The 13,278-nt window shown below is 40.2% G+C and overlaps 1 protein-coding gene across 1 annotated transcript; it reads left to right on the top strand.

Moving 5' to 3' along the window:
• Nucleotides 1–7,178: 7,178 nt before the first annotated feature.
• Nucleotides 7,179–11,429, top strand: LOC306964846 (tumor necrosis factor receptor superfamily member 25; the record flags this gene model as incomplete). The annotated part of the gene is made up of 3 exons (XM_079559006.1): nt 7,179–7,207; nt 7,355–7,454; nt 11,092–11,429. The coding sequence occupies exons 2-3, from the start codon at nt 7,382–7,384 to the stop codon at nt 11,427–11,429; spliced, it is 411 nt and encodes a 136-aa protein (XP_079415132.1). The 5' UTR covers nt 7,179–7,207; nt 7,355–7,381.
• Between the last annotated feature and the right edge of the window lie 1,849 nt (nt 11,430–13,278).

Below are 13,278 nucleotides of genomic sequence, written 5' to 3'. Positions count from 1 at the left end.
AAATATAGAGGCACTTCCGCCACTGTGGCAGGGGTCTGGTCATGGTGCCTCTGATATACTGGAAAATGCCCCCCAAAAATGGTTTAAAAAAAAAATATGGAAAGAGAGTCGATGGCCAAACACTTTGCCCATCTCTGTTCTAGCCAATGTTTAGTAAAACATGGGCCTTATTCACCCAATACAAACAACACCTGAATGTATTCACGTTGAATCTGGCATCACTGTAAAAAGCAGGTACAGGGTTTGATCCCGGGCCGGGTGGGGCCTTTCTGTGTGGAGTTACATGTTCTCCCCTTGTCTTTGTAGGTTTCCTAGGGCGCCTCGGTGTCCCCTACAAACACGTACAACAAGTTCATCCTCCAGTCAAGTGATTCTGACCATCAGCCTGGCTTATCTCCGGTGATGGGTCCCTGGGTCAAAGGCAGAGGACAGATTTCCACAGAGATCAACAAATCACATGTCCACCTTAAAGAGATATTCCAGGATTTTTTTGTGTGTAATTCATGCAGTCCTTATATTTGAAGAGTTTTGTGGTGCTAGGCTAGTGCTAGGCTAGTGCTAGGCTAGTGCTAGGCTAGTGCTAGGCTAGTGCTAGGCTAGTGCTAGGCTAGTGCTAGGCTAGTGCTAGTCTTGCGCATGTCTATGGTACCTAGTAGCCTGCATTAAAAACCTCTTCAAAATCATCCGTCCTCCAAACGTTGCCATATCTGATTTGTCGAAAGCTCCTTTGTGAATTCCACGTGTAGTAATGTCGGCCGCAGGTTTAACAAACTTCTGTAGATCCGGTAACCGAGCAGATCCTACAACCAGGAAGCTGATGCTGCTCAAATATAAGTTATTTTAAATGCAAAATGGTTCTTTTAAATGGCAAAATGGAATTATTCAGTCAACACAGACATTTATATGGGTTGCCTCAGGTGTTAGAAGTGATTTGCCTCAGGTGCACTGTGCTTGGGTCAGACTGTTTTTAATGCAGGCTACTAGTTACCATAGACATGCACTAGCCAAACACTAGCCTAGCACCACTAAACTCTTCAAATATGAGCACTGCATGAATAAAAGAATAAATAAAATTAAAAAAATCTCCAGAAATCAGCAACATACTGAGAAATGAGAAGAGAGAAGATCCAGAAATATCCCTTTAACCTTGTTCAGTATGTTCAGTGACTTTTAACCATTACATTTAACACTTTGTACAGCTAAAACTAGAAAGGACAGATGTGTACTACCTCCGGAAACAGTTACAGCGAGGTAAACTTTGAGAATGATGTATTTTGTTTAATTTATTTTCCCTATGCCGCCTCAAACGTCGCAAATTATGAACAATCCAGATGTTTTCAAATGCTGTCAACCCATCAGCCACATTTGGATGATGTCAACACCATTTTAGGAAGACATTGATGAAATAGCTATTGATAAAAATGAAATAGTATAAATAAAATAATTAATTTTTTAAATTTTTGTGGGTTGGGTTCACCACTAAACATCATCTAATAATGTGTTCTTCAGAAACGATATAAATGCCATGAGAAGGACATTGCTACCTCACCATAGTAGGCGCTGGCTTCAGACCATATGGGGAGGAAAAGCTCTATTTACAGTTATACAATGTTTTATATAGTATATATATTTATATTTATATATCCTATAGTTTACAGCATTCTCGTGTCCACTCTGCTCTTCAGAAAGAAAACAAAATGAGTCAAATTTAAAAATGCAGTCACATTTCCAGTCTCGGCCACAGATGCAGGCAGTGGGTGAGTGGAAAATGTGGAAGCGCGCGTTCTGAGAAGTTTTGACGCATTTCTTCTTTAGAGGTTGGTGCGATGACATTACCTCAATATGTTTCCTGTTTCTGTCACCACTTCTGTCGGAACTCCAAACGGGCTACACCTCCGGCCCCTTCACAAGAAAGCACATTTTGGGGCACTCGATTGTAGACTGTTACCGTATAGTGAAGGCTGGATTAAAAAGTAAATGACTTATGTTCGAGTTCACCGTACAACATGAGCCTGGTAAGTCGAATTTTAGTTGTCTTGTTGTTTCTTTGGACAAAATTTAAAGGGATGATGACTCAAAATGTAATAATCCCACAATATTTGATAGGGCTTTTTAAAGGGGCATTATGCAACTTTTTATGCAATTTATATATATATAAATCTCAAAAAACAATTGATCCTGGATCCACTGTGATGGAAGATAAAGGCACCATGCTAACCAGTCATACAGCCACTGGGTCACTGAGAGGTCAAATATACGCACAAATTCAACTTTTTTGGTAACATAAAAAGTTGCATGATGCACCTTTAACATGCAGATTTTTGTTGTGGTAGTAGTGAGACCAGAAACACAAATACAGACGCAGCGTAGCATTTATCCTTCTTTGGTATTGAGTTCAGATGAGTCATCCAAACTCTCTGGGATTCCGGGCCCATTCTGTAATAATAAGCCAACTTAGATTTTCAAATATTATACTGCAGTTATTTGTTCAATAGTCGTGACACAAGTGAATGATTGTCCGACAGCTCTCACCTTGTGTTTACTTTTTTATAGTTTTGCCTCAAATATATCAAAGGTTGTTGCTGCTCAAAAGAAACATGGCGGATTTTGCTCATTTTTGCAATATAGATAGATAGACAGATAGATAGATAGATAGATAGATAGATAGATAGATAGATAGATAGATAGATAGATAGATAGATAGATAGATAGATAGATAGATAGATAGATAGATAGATAGATAGATAGATAGATAGATAGATAGATAGATAGATAGATAGATAGAAGTGGGACAATACACTGCTATATAATACTTCATCATATACAGATATTACAATCATGACACTGAGCCTATTGTGTGCTGTGGATGACCCTAATTCAGATAGAATCAATCAACACACTTACGCTTAATGGGAAATTGATTCACAGTTTCAAGCTCTTGGAAACTCCACTTATTTGTATTCTAGACACTTAATATAGAATATAGATACAATCATAGAACGCATCGGCCTCTTGTGATTTGTAATGTATCCTGACAAGATATTGTTAAATTGATATTGATCAAACAGTGTTATTAAATACACGTAGTAAATACAACCATTGCAATGAAATTATTCACAGCATATGTGTATGTATATGTATATATGTAGATATATACATACATATACATATACACTATATGTTAGAACATTATTTCGTTGTACGCTGTACGCAATAAAACACTTACTTGGAAAAATAATATTTTGACTAGTTTGACACTGTTTGTTTTTCTTTGGTAAAGAACTTTGATTTTGCAATCCATTGTAATGTCTGGGATCTAGAGTAGTGACAGTCGTAAACCCTGTGTCTGATATTTGGTATTTTCAGGTTAGTGTGCTGACACTCCTCTTCATCTCAACAACGTTGGCTTTAAATTGTCCACCAGGATACTTCAAGGAAAAAAGCAATGGGCCCTGCATTATGTGTCAAGCATGTGGTCGTAAGTTTACAATTTAAATTCTAAAACCCGTATATACTTGTACTGTAAATGATATAGCGCAACACTTGATCTACATACTTGGTGACAAAATCTGCACCTAAAACATTTACACATTTACATTATCAATGTCCAAGTTGTTCATTTCTACATTTTGTGTTTGTAGTTCTAGTTTATTATTCGAGAGCAGAGTCCACCACTAAGGGTTTTGAAATCCTATGGTTATCACCAACATAAATGAACATATAGTGACTCTCTCCTACTTCCACAGTCCCAGCCCCTGTCCTAAATCAAGTCCTTATTAGTGTTAGTGCAGCCTCCAGTAGTTAAAGATGTTCACATACATGCAGACCAAATATCTGATCATGATCTGATTCATGGAGTTGTTATCAGATTACTATAGTGGTGTATAAAAAGCAGAACTTCTTACTGACACTACTCTTCTTCCCACTCTTTCAAGCAGAATGTACTTCATTTCTTTATCCGTGTATATTAAGTAGTACTTTGCTGTTAGTGCAACATGACACGTACTGTGTAACTGCTTTGTCTCGCTTGTGTTGAAATAATCTGATATTTATTATCTGATATAGATTCAATCTTTCACATTTGTGATTAATGGAGGTCATCATTTTTGAGGACATGTCTTGTAACATTTATCAATCGAATATTGACTGGCCCTCTGTGATGTAATGTGTAAACCTAACCACTGAAACTTGTGCTTGTGTCCAAGCAGCTGAAGTTCAGATAAAGATGTAGTGTCCTTTGTGAAATAAGAGCACATCCTACACGTTTAAATGCTGACAGCCCTCACAAGTACTACATTTTGATTCTGGTTTGATCTGTTCACAGGGAACATGATTTTAAAGTGCACCGAATATGCCGATCACGGGTGTGTTTGCAAAGAAGGATTCTACTACAAACACGGAAATTGCCATCCCTGTAAGGCTGGAAACTGTGAAAAGTAAGATTTCAGATGCTTCCAATTGTCTGTTCTGATAGAAAAGCTTGTTGGTACAGTAGACATTGGCTCATACAGATGGAAAGTAAATCAAATCTAAGGTAATCTAATGTGTTTTGTTCTTTAGGCACACTCCACAAGACAAAAAAAATACTATTACTACTCCTACCACTACCTCTACAACTACTTCTCAGGGGGGAAATGCCACTTTATCACCAACTCCACCAGGCAAGTCCATACTCACTTTAACTACTGACCAATACACAATCATAAATAATGCAAGACAATTTCAAATACATCAAAATATGGCTTCATACACTTTCCAGACGAACGCTCTTGTGAGTTTTACAACGTAACTCGAAGCTCCTTAGTGTTTTAAAACACGTAATATCACATTTTATTGTCATTATTTATTGTTTATTGTTATTGGATTGGATTTGCAAAAAGTCTTTTTGATAAATGACATGGCTCCTTCCCAAGCCATGAGGGGCCAATACTGCTATACTCATATTTCTACAACTGCAAGAACTTTCACTACAGTTTCTACTGCCACTACTGCTTTTGCTCTTGCTACTTCAAAAGCCGCTACATCCGAATGTGTGCAGGGAAATGACTGAATGAAGCACCCTAACTGTTTACTTGTGGTACTATACTATGATAGCTATTGATGCTGAATGTTTTCTCAGCCCCTGCAGGTCGGAGTCCACTGGTCTGGTTGTTGCTGCTCGTCCTGTTGCTCCCGCTGGTATACTGTGTCCTTTTGTTGTTCATAAGAAACATGGAGGCGCCTCCTCAGACTGTTTCAGGTAAGGGACATCATCCTCCTCATATACAGTGATTTTCTTCAAATTTATTTACTGAACAGTGCTATTCCACAGTCCAAGTTGATTATTTAGTCACACTCACCTCTGCTTTTTTTGTTGGAAAAAAAAAAAAAGCAGTTTATTCATTTTCATGCATTTTTTGTATAGGCCAACATCCCTGTATGTGGCTCATCATGGTTATTTCCCCTCAGTTTGTGTCAATGACGACTAAACTATAGATACAGACTCTGGAAACACCCACATAAAGGACTTTCCAATTCGAAGCCGCCATACAGGAAAAGAAACGGGGGAATAAGAACTGCTCTTTACGACCCACCGCTAATTCGACAAATGCTGAATTATGGATGTATTTTCTACCAAATAAAGACACATGCAGAGGAGCAAAGTGTTTCAATGGCCTATAAACACATCAATAACAGAGAATGCTAACCTTAATGCTAAGCAGTAATATGCTAACGGCTCGCATCAAGTGCCAGTTTTTCCACTTAATTCTCTATTGCAAGAATGAGACTAGAAATTCACAAGGACCAGAGGTTGACTCAACTTTGTTTATTTGTGCTAAATATGCATGCATGTAATCTGACAGAAAACATTTAAAAAGGGTAGAAGAATTGTGATTCCCATAATAAGCTTCCCCCTCGGCAATAGAGTCTAGGTTCGTAGGATTTTAATTATGTTTTTCTGTCCAATCTTTAAATTGGAGTGTATTTTATATATTGTGTATTGTATAGTGCTTCATTTGCCAAATAATCGGAATTTAGTTTATCATTTTGTAGAAATATTGGCAGGATCCTTCAGGTGGGGGGTACTCGGGGTATAAACAAATTACTCAAGGGGTTATACAAGATTTTTTTTTTTTAAAGAAAGAAAAAAATTAACATAGATTTAATAAATAGGGATCGGCGGATCCCATTCAGCCCCATTCATTGTAATGTTCCCGAGTGGTCTGTGAAATTAACATGGCTGCCTAATCTCTTCCTAGAAAGCCTGTTCGTTAAAAGGGCAAAAGAGCGGGCGGACACCCACTAGCCACCACAGTGCTCCAAAGGTCAAAGTGCTCATCGAAACGCTGTTTACAGTGTCTTTTGTTGTCGCCCCTGGCCACAAGGGGGTGTTTTACAGCAATGTCAGCTCTCCACCATGAGGACCAAAGAGAAAAGTTTCCCTCGCCCATTGGTTGGTGACCACTGAGCTAGGCCACGCCCCTAGTATGAAGCTTTATCCATAGAAATAAAACAGAAAAGTGGCCTTTGATCGTGACATATGCTGTCAGTCAGCAAGGCTACTTCAGGAAACCTTTTAGAGCCCGTTGGCCTGTTCAATGTATACTTCCTATAGCCATTAGCCATCAAACATCACAAATGATGAACAATCCAGATTTTTCCAGCTGTTGACAACCCATTGATCTTTTCAGATTTTACTCGAGACAAGAGTTAGCGTATAAAAGTGTCCTCGGAGCTAAATGCTATTCAGTTAAGGTTCTACTGTTTGTGTGGTCAGATAAACACCTAATGGCCACGAAACATATTTCTATAATATGTAAATAACAAAGAAACCACTTAAACCACAAAATATATAAATGCCATGAAACGGACATGCCATACCTCGCCATGCTTTTAAATAAGGACAGGCTTCTCCCTTCATTTGTATGGGGATAGAACTCTCAATTGAAACAGACCCGGGAGCTAACAGTACTGATCTGAGCCACACTAGTTTCTTTTGTTTTGTTTTGTTTAGTACAGTTGCTTCCTCCGTGTTTCTCTGAGCAAATAATTTCACAAAAACCAGTGGAAAGAGGTTGTGGTGTTGGTGAACCTACTCAAGTGATTGTGTGTGTTCCTGCAAAGCGTGTGCCTTTTTTGCATTTTGACAGATCTTTTTGAGACAGGAAACTGACCGTTATCTTTTCTCTGAACAGAACAAGGATGTCTTCAAAGCCCGACCACACTGGTGCGTACATATTGGCCTTTCCTGATCTGTATCTCCATGTTTGTGCCGTGACTCGTGTCGGTGTGAAACTTTCGATCATTTCATGTTATCATAAGTTCATGTGTGGAGTGGAGTAACTTAAATGTCTAAACCTTTTGCCATGCTCAGAAGTTTACCATCTCTGAGGAAACCCCCATGATGGAGGTGATGAGCCCCCCAGCGTATCCTGCTCACAGCCCCCCCCTTCTGCCAGAGGGGGAACACAGAGGTAACGTGCAGGATCTAGTCTGTTTTGATGTGTACAGTATATATTACATCATGACATGCTTTATTTTATATTGTATAAATTACAAGAATGTCTATGTATGAAGATTTTAAAACATTTGTTGTCGTTGGCACATCACTACCAGGCCTAAAAAGTTTAAATCTTATTCACCAAAAAGCCACTGTGAATTTACAGACCTGAGAGAATGTAGGAAACTGCACCCTTTTCTCAGTGCACTTGTGAAACTTCAGATTCTTATCTTGTGGCTGCTGTGAGGTGGTATAATGGGAAAAGTGAAGCTCTTCACTGTATGCAGAGATGTCTCAGATCAGATACAGTGAAACAGTCATTCACAGTCACTAGAATCACAAAGTTTCCTCAAGGAGGAGGTATAACATTTTGTAATAATTTCAAACGCCTCTTGATCACTGTCTTACACTGTGTGGGCTAGAAATTGCAATTTTGATCTAAAACAAGGAGGAGCATTGTATAAGCTGCAGCGGGAACAACCCTGTGGTAAAAAGCTCTAAAAAGTCAATGTTTCTGTATTTTTTTATTCAAAGCAGCATATTTTAAACTGAGGTCAAAAACCAACAAAACTCTAAATGCACATTGTATATGCACCAATCATTTAACTCTGGGGACCCGGTTTCAGTTACGTGTTTGTCACAACACATTCGGGGACTGGTGTGGATAAGCTAAGATTGGTGTCACAGGCTCTCGGATCCCTCAATTATCACATGTCATGAATCGCAAATGCTGAAAAAAGTTGAACACATACCACTTTAACCCTATGTATTGTAATCGATTGGCACAAAGATATAAGAACAGGTGGTGTGATGGACTTTACTTTTTCTGGTAGTATTGAGCCCATTTTTGCAGCCATGTTTCTGTCAGTCAACCCCAGAGCGTCTTTGTACAGAGTGAATGAATAATACAACATAAAACACCTCTATCTCAAAAGGTACACCATAAATGTCTTTTGGAGTTTGAGAAGCTTGAAAACTGCTGCCCTAATACAGTGCCTCTTGTGAGTATTCATACACCTTGAACTTTTGCACATTTTGTCATGTTTACAACCCTAAACATGAAGATTTTATTTTGATTCCTGACCTAAATCCTATTGAAAATCTGTGGAAAGGTCTGAAAACTGCTGTTCACAAACGCTCTCCTTCTAATGTGACAGAGCTGGAGTTGTTTTTTAAAGATGAATGGGCTAAAATGTCAGTCTCTACATGTGCAAACCTTGTAGAGTCAAACCCCAAAAGACTTTCTGCTGTTATTACAGCAAAAGGGGGTTCCACAAAGTATTCATGCATGCTGTATGAATACTTATGCAAGCCCCACTTTTCACTTTTCTATTTTTTGAAATATAACAGAATCATCATACAGGCACTGTATCTGCAGGTTGTCAAAGGAATGCGCATTTGACAATATTAGTGAATTTAAAGATTAAATTCATGCTGAATGATGTGGTTTCGACCTGAGTGTGAATTGTCCGGAAGACCCCCATAACCAACAGTCCTTCCTGACCTCCTGTTGTTTGAATTTGGCCTTTCACTGTGCTCTGAAAAACCCTGCGGTTTCAACTACAGGAATACATCCACCGCCTTCGAATTTAACCTTCTTTATCTTATCATGTTGAACTGTAAAGTAAATAGCATCGAGACATTCTGCTCCCCCTTACCACAAGAACAAATGCAAATGTTTTTGAGGCATTTGATGTGCAAGAACTAGGCCACATCAGCCTGCCTCTGAGAGGTGGGTGCATTTCCTCCTCATATTACTGTGGGTTTACTTCTCTTCCCGCCACACAAATGCACTGCCCAAGCAAAAAATGTGATTGCCTCTTGTGATTGTGTGAATGTCACCGTTAATGGTCATCTGCCTTGCAACTACCTGTTGACCAACCAGGGTGTCCCCTGTCTTAAGGCCTGCAGTCCCCATTTGACCTCCTGTTTGGAATAAAAAGAACACTGAAAATGTGTTGAAAACCAGTGAGTTAAAGGTGCATTATACAAGTTTTATGAAAAAAAATAAAAAGATATTTGTGCGTATTTGACGACCTATACTAGCTGTATGAGTGGTCAGCATGGCGCCTTTACTTTCCATCACAGTGGTCTCCAGGACGCTAAAGGGTCAATTGTTTGGAAGGTTTTCACAGGTGACGCACCCTCTCACTAGAAAACAACAAAGTAATTGATCCTGGTGCGTTCTACAGACCACTGTGATCAAAAGTAAAGGTGCCATGCAGACCACTCATATAGTGCAGGTAATTTACAAGGTCAAATACACATAAATATCAAGTTTTATTTCACCAAAAAGCTCCATAATGCACTGTTAAAGTGGCATAACTGACACTAGAGCAGTAGGTTAGCAGTGGTTGTACTGCAGTTGCTCTTGTGGTGATGGTTGATGAAAAGCACCGTAGACCATATTGTTCAGGAACCATCAGTAGTGTCCAGGCTTTTGGTGGCACTGCAGAATCTTTTGCACTTCAACTATTCAAGTTTAGCACTGCTGTATAACTGGTTCAGGCCTGGTTTAGTGCTAATATTAGTAGGGTAGTATTATAGGATCCAGTTTGCCTGATTCTGTTTTGGATTAGTGGGGGTGTTCCGCAGGGCTCAGTCCTAGAGCCACTCTTGTTTTTAATGTACATCCTCCCTCTTGGACAGGTAATCCAGAGGTTCAGTGATGTGTCTTATCACCTGTTTGTGGATGACATACAACTTTACTGCTCGTTCAAGACCTCTGAAGTCCACAAACCTTCCTCTGCCTGACTGCCTGTCCCATGTTAAGCTGCCTGACTGCCTGTCCCATGCCTGACTGCCTGTCTGCCTGACTGCCTGTCCCATGTTAAGCAGTGGCTGAGTGAGAACAGTCACCAGTTAAACTCAGAGAAAACTGAGACACTCATTGCTGCCCGCGACAGTGTCATCTCGGGTATTAAACAACACCTGGGAGACCTGAGCGTGTCAGTCAAGACAAGTTTACGAAACCTTGGATTTATCTTTGATGAAGACATGTCTCAAGCGCAACATTCGAGAAAATTATTAAAGAACTGTTTCTTTCATTTGCGCAATATCGCCAAGCTGAGTCTCACAAAGAGAGCAGGAGACCATTATTCATGCTTCTGTGTCGTTGCGGTTGGACTATTGCAACAGCCTGTTCACCTGCCTAAATAAAAAGGAGCTGACCCGCCTACAGTATGTTCAAACCTCTGCAGCGAGGCTCCTGACCCGGACCAACAGGAGAGCCCAGATTACTCCTGTTCTAAAGTCTCTCCACTGGCTTCCAGTTGCCTCCAGAGTTAACTTTAAAATCCTGGTCCCAGATTTAGCTCAGCAGCTATTTTCCATCCGCAGTCCCTGAGCTGCCTCTTTGAATGCATTTTTTTTTTTTACTGTCTTTTACTGTTTGTTTTAGTTGTTGTCCACTGTAAAGCACTTTGTGACCTCTGTCTGTGAAAAGCGCTATATAAATAAAGATTACTTACTTACTACTTCTTGTTTTGTTAGTTGTTGTCCCCTTTCAGACATACTTAATCAAAGTCAACACTAGCACAACATATTTTCCTCGCCGTTACCTACATTTCAAAGTATACTTTTGGACACCATCTTTTTCATGTCTCCCTCAGTTCGTCCAGACCAGGACCTCTCCGAGCCTTTCCCCGCCGTCGTCATGTACGCGGTGATAAAGGAGGTGCCGCTGCGGCGCTGGAAGGAGTTTTTGCGCCTCCTGTCGGTGGAAGATCAGCAGCTGGAGAGGGTGGAGCTGGACGCGGGCTCGAGCTCTATGGAGAGACAGTACCAGCAGCTCAGACTGTGGAGCCAGAAGTCCTCCGCCAGCATGGAGGACGTCTACTCAGCACTGCGCTACATGGAGCTGGCAGGCTGTGCGGAGATGATCATGGAGAGTCTAGAGAAGCTGCACTGGAGGCCACAGTGCGTGACGATATCAGGAAAAAGATACTAATATGGACCTGGGATAAAATCAGTGCCCTGCTAATATTGGCACCTCAATGTTGTGGTGAAGCAAAAAGAGTTACAGAAGTGTGTGGCCTTCTGTTGCTTTGTTCTTTGGCAGCTATTTTTTGAAGCTATGACCAATGTCCAGTTCTTAATTTGAGCCCGTTTCGAGGAACGAATTTCCATTTCTCTGGAGTTTAGTAAGTAAAGGATCCGGGAAATATTTTTGCAGGATTGGACAAAGATTTGGAATGATATAGTAGATTCAGTGTGTTCCATTGTGCAATCTCTCAAAAGTGTTCTAGGTACTAATTAATGAATTAGCCACTGTCAAGGTCATATCTGTATGATATAGGAAAGAAACAAGTGTAACTTACTGCATGGATGTATTTATTACTTACTGAGAATTTAATTTATAGTAGCCTTCAATCTGAAACTGAACATTTACACCTGGATATTTCCCATATATTAGGTACCTTTACCCAAGTATTACTACTTGTCTTAATCTAAGCCTTTCTACCATTTCTACATCTTTTATGCAACCATATGGGAATCACACTTTTGTTCTATGGTAGAAGAAGCAGCTCATGCAGTACTACAGAAATAGTGCCTGTCTGGAGCCACTGTTTTGTGTTTTTGTCTACTTCTCTCCAGTATTTGAAGGAACGTAAACTAAATGGCTTCAACATATAGTGCTTTTACCCAAAGTGCTTTCATCAAGGAACTACACACTCATTATACACCAATGTAGGCAGACACTGGAGGGGTGAAGGTGGATGAAGTCTCTTGCCCAAGGACACAACGGCAGTGTGCACCTAAAAGAGCCAGTATTCAAACCTCTGACCTTTCAACCATGAGATGACCCGCTCTGCCACCTGTGCCACTGTCGCCCCTCTGCAGGTGAAACCATCCCACTCACTGTCTGTGGTTATGGTGGCAGTCTGTATGACAGTGTTGAAATCAGAAGGGAATTTCCCACAAACACCAGTTGTGTTTACAAAGCTAAAGGAACGTGTTGTGTTTCGTTTGAAGTTTGTATGTATTTTTGGTTGGTGTGTTTCTTGTTGAAGGAACATGTTGTCTATGTTTCTAAGGAAGCTGTAAATCCCCACGTGAAGTCAGACCTTTGGTCCATAGTGTGACTCACCACGTTTGTTTTCCGTCAGGCAGCTTTCTGGTCTGTGGTGATGTAGCTCATCTAGAGTTTTTTTACTGTAATCTGCTTGGACTTTTTTTTGTACTGTCCATATATATTGATATAATATTGTTTTATTCTAAAATTAAAAAAGGTTGTTTCTCTATAATGGTGTGTATTTGTCAAGTTGCCTTATTGTCTTCTATAATAATAGTAATAATAAAATTCAATATTTTGTCCCAAAGGGGCTTACAGTTGGATGGACTTTTTATCACACTTACAAAGAGACGTGTTTGTTTGTTTGCTTGTTTGTTTGTTTGTTTGTTTGTTTGTTTGTTTGTTTGTTTGTTTGTTACATCCGTCCATCCATCTTCTTCCACTTGTCCGTTGCCGGGTCGTGGGGGCAGTCGTTGGAGTTGCCCAAATCACATTGCACCAGCCCCTTATGGCTCCTCCTGCAGGTGGTGGGTCCACAGAAGGACGGCCTCATGGTTCAAACCGGGCCTGTTGGTCTCTCATAAGGGGCTTCTGAACTGCTCTTTGTCTGACCCGTCACCTTGGACCTGTTTGCCATGGAAGACCCTACCAGGGGCACAAGGCCCCGACAACTCCCAGGATCATTTGGGTGCTCAAACCCCTCCACCACGTTAAGGTGGCGGTTCCAGGAGGGAATCTCTTTGTAACAGAAAATAAAAGATAACACAAAAAAAGGAACAATCAA

Source organism: Gobius niger (genome assembly GCF_951799975.1).
Source record: "Gobius niger genome assembly, chromosome: 6".
NCBI classification, from domain to species: Eukaryota; Metazoa; Chordata; class Actinopteri; order Gobiiformes; family Gobiidae; genus Gobius; species Gobius niger.
This window is presented reverse-complemented; position numbering and strand designations above follow the sequence as displayed.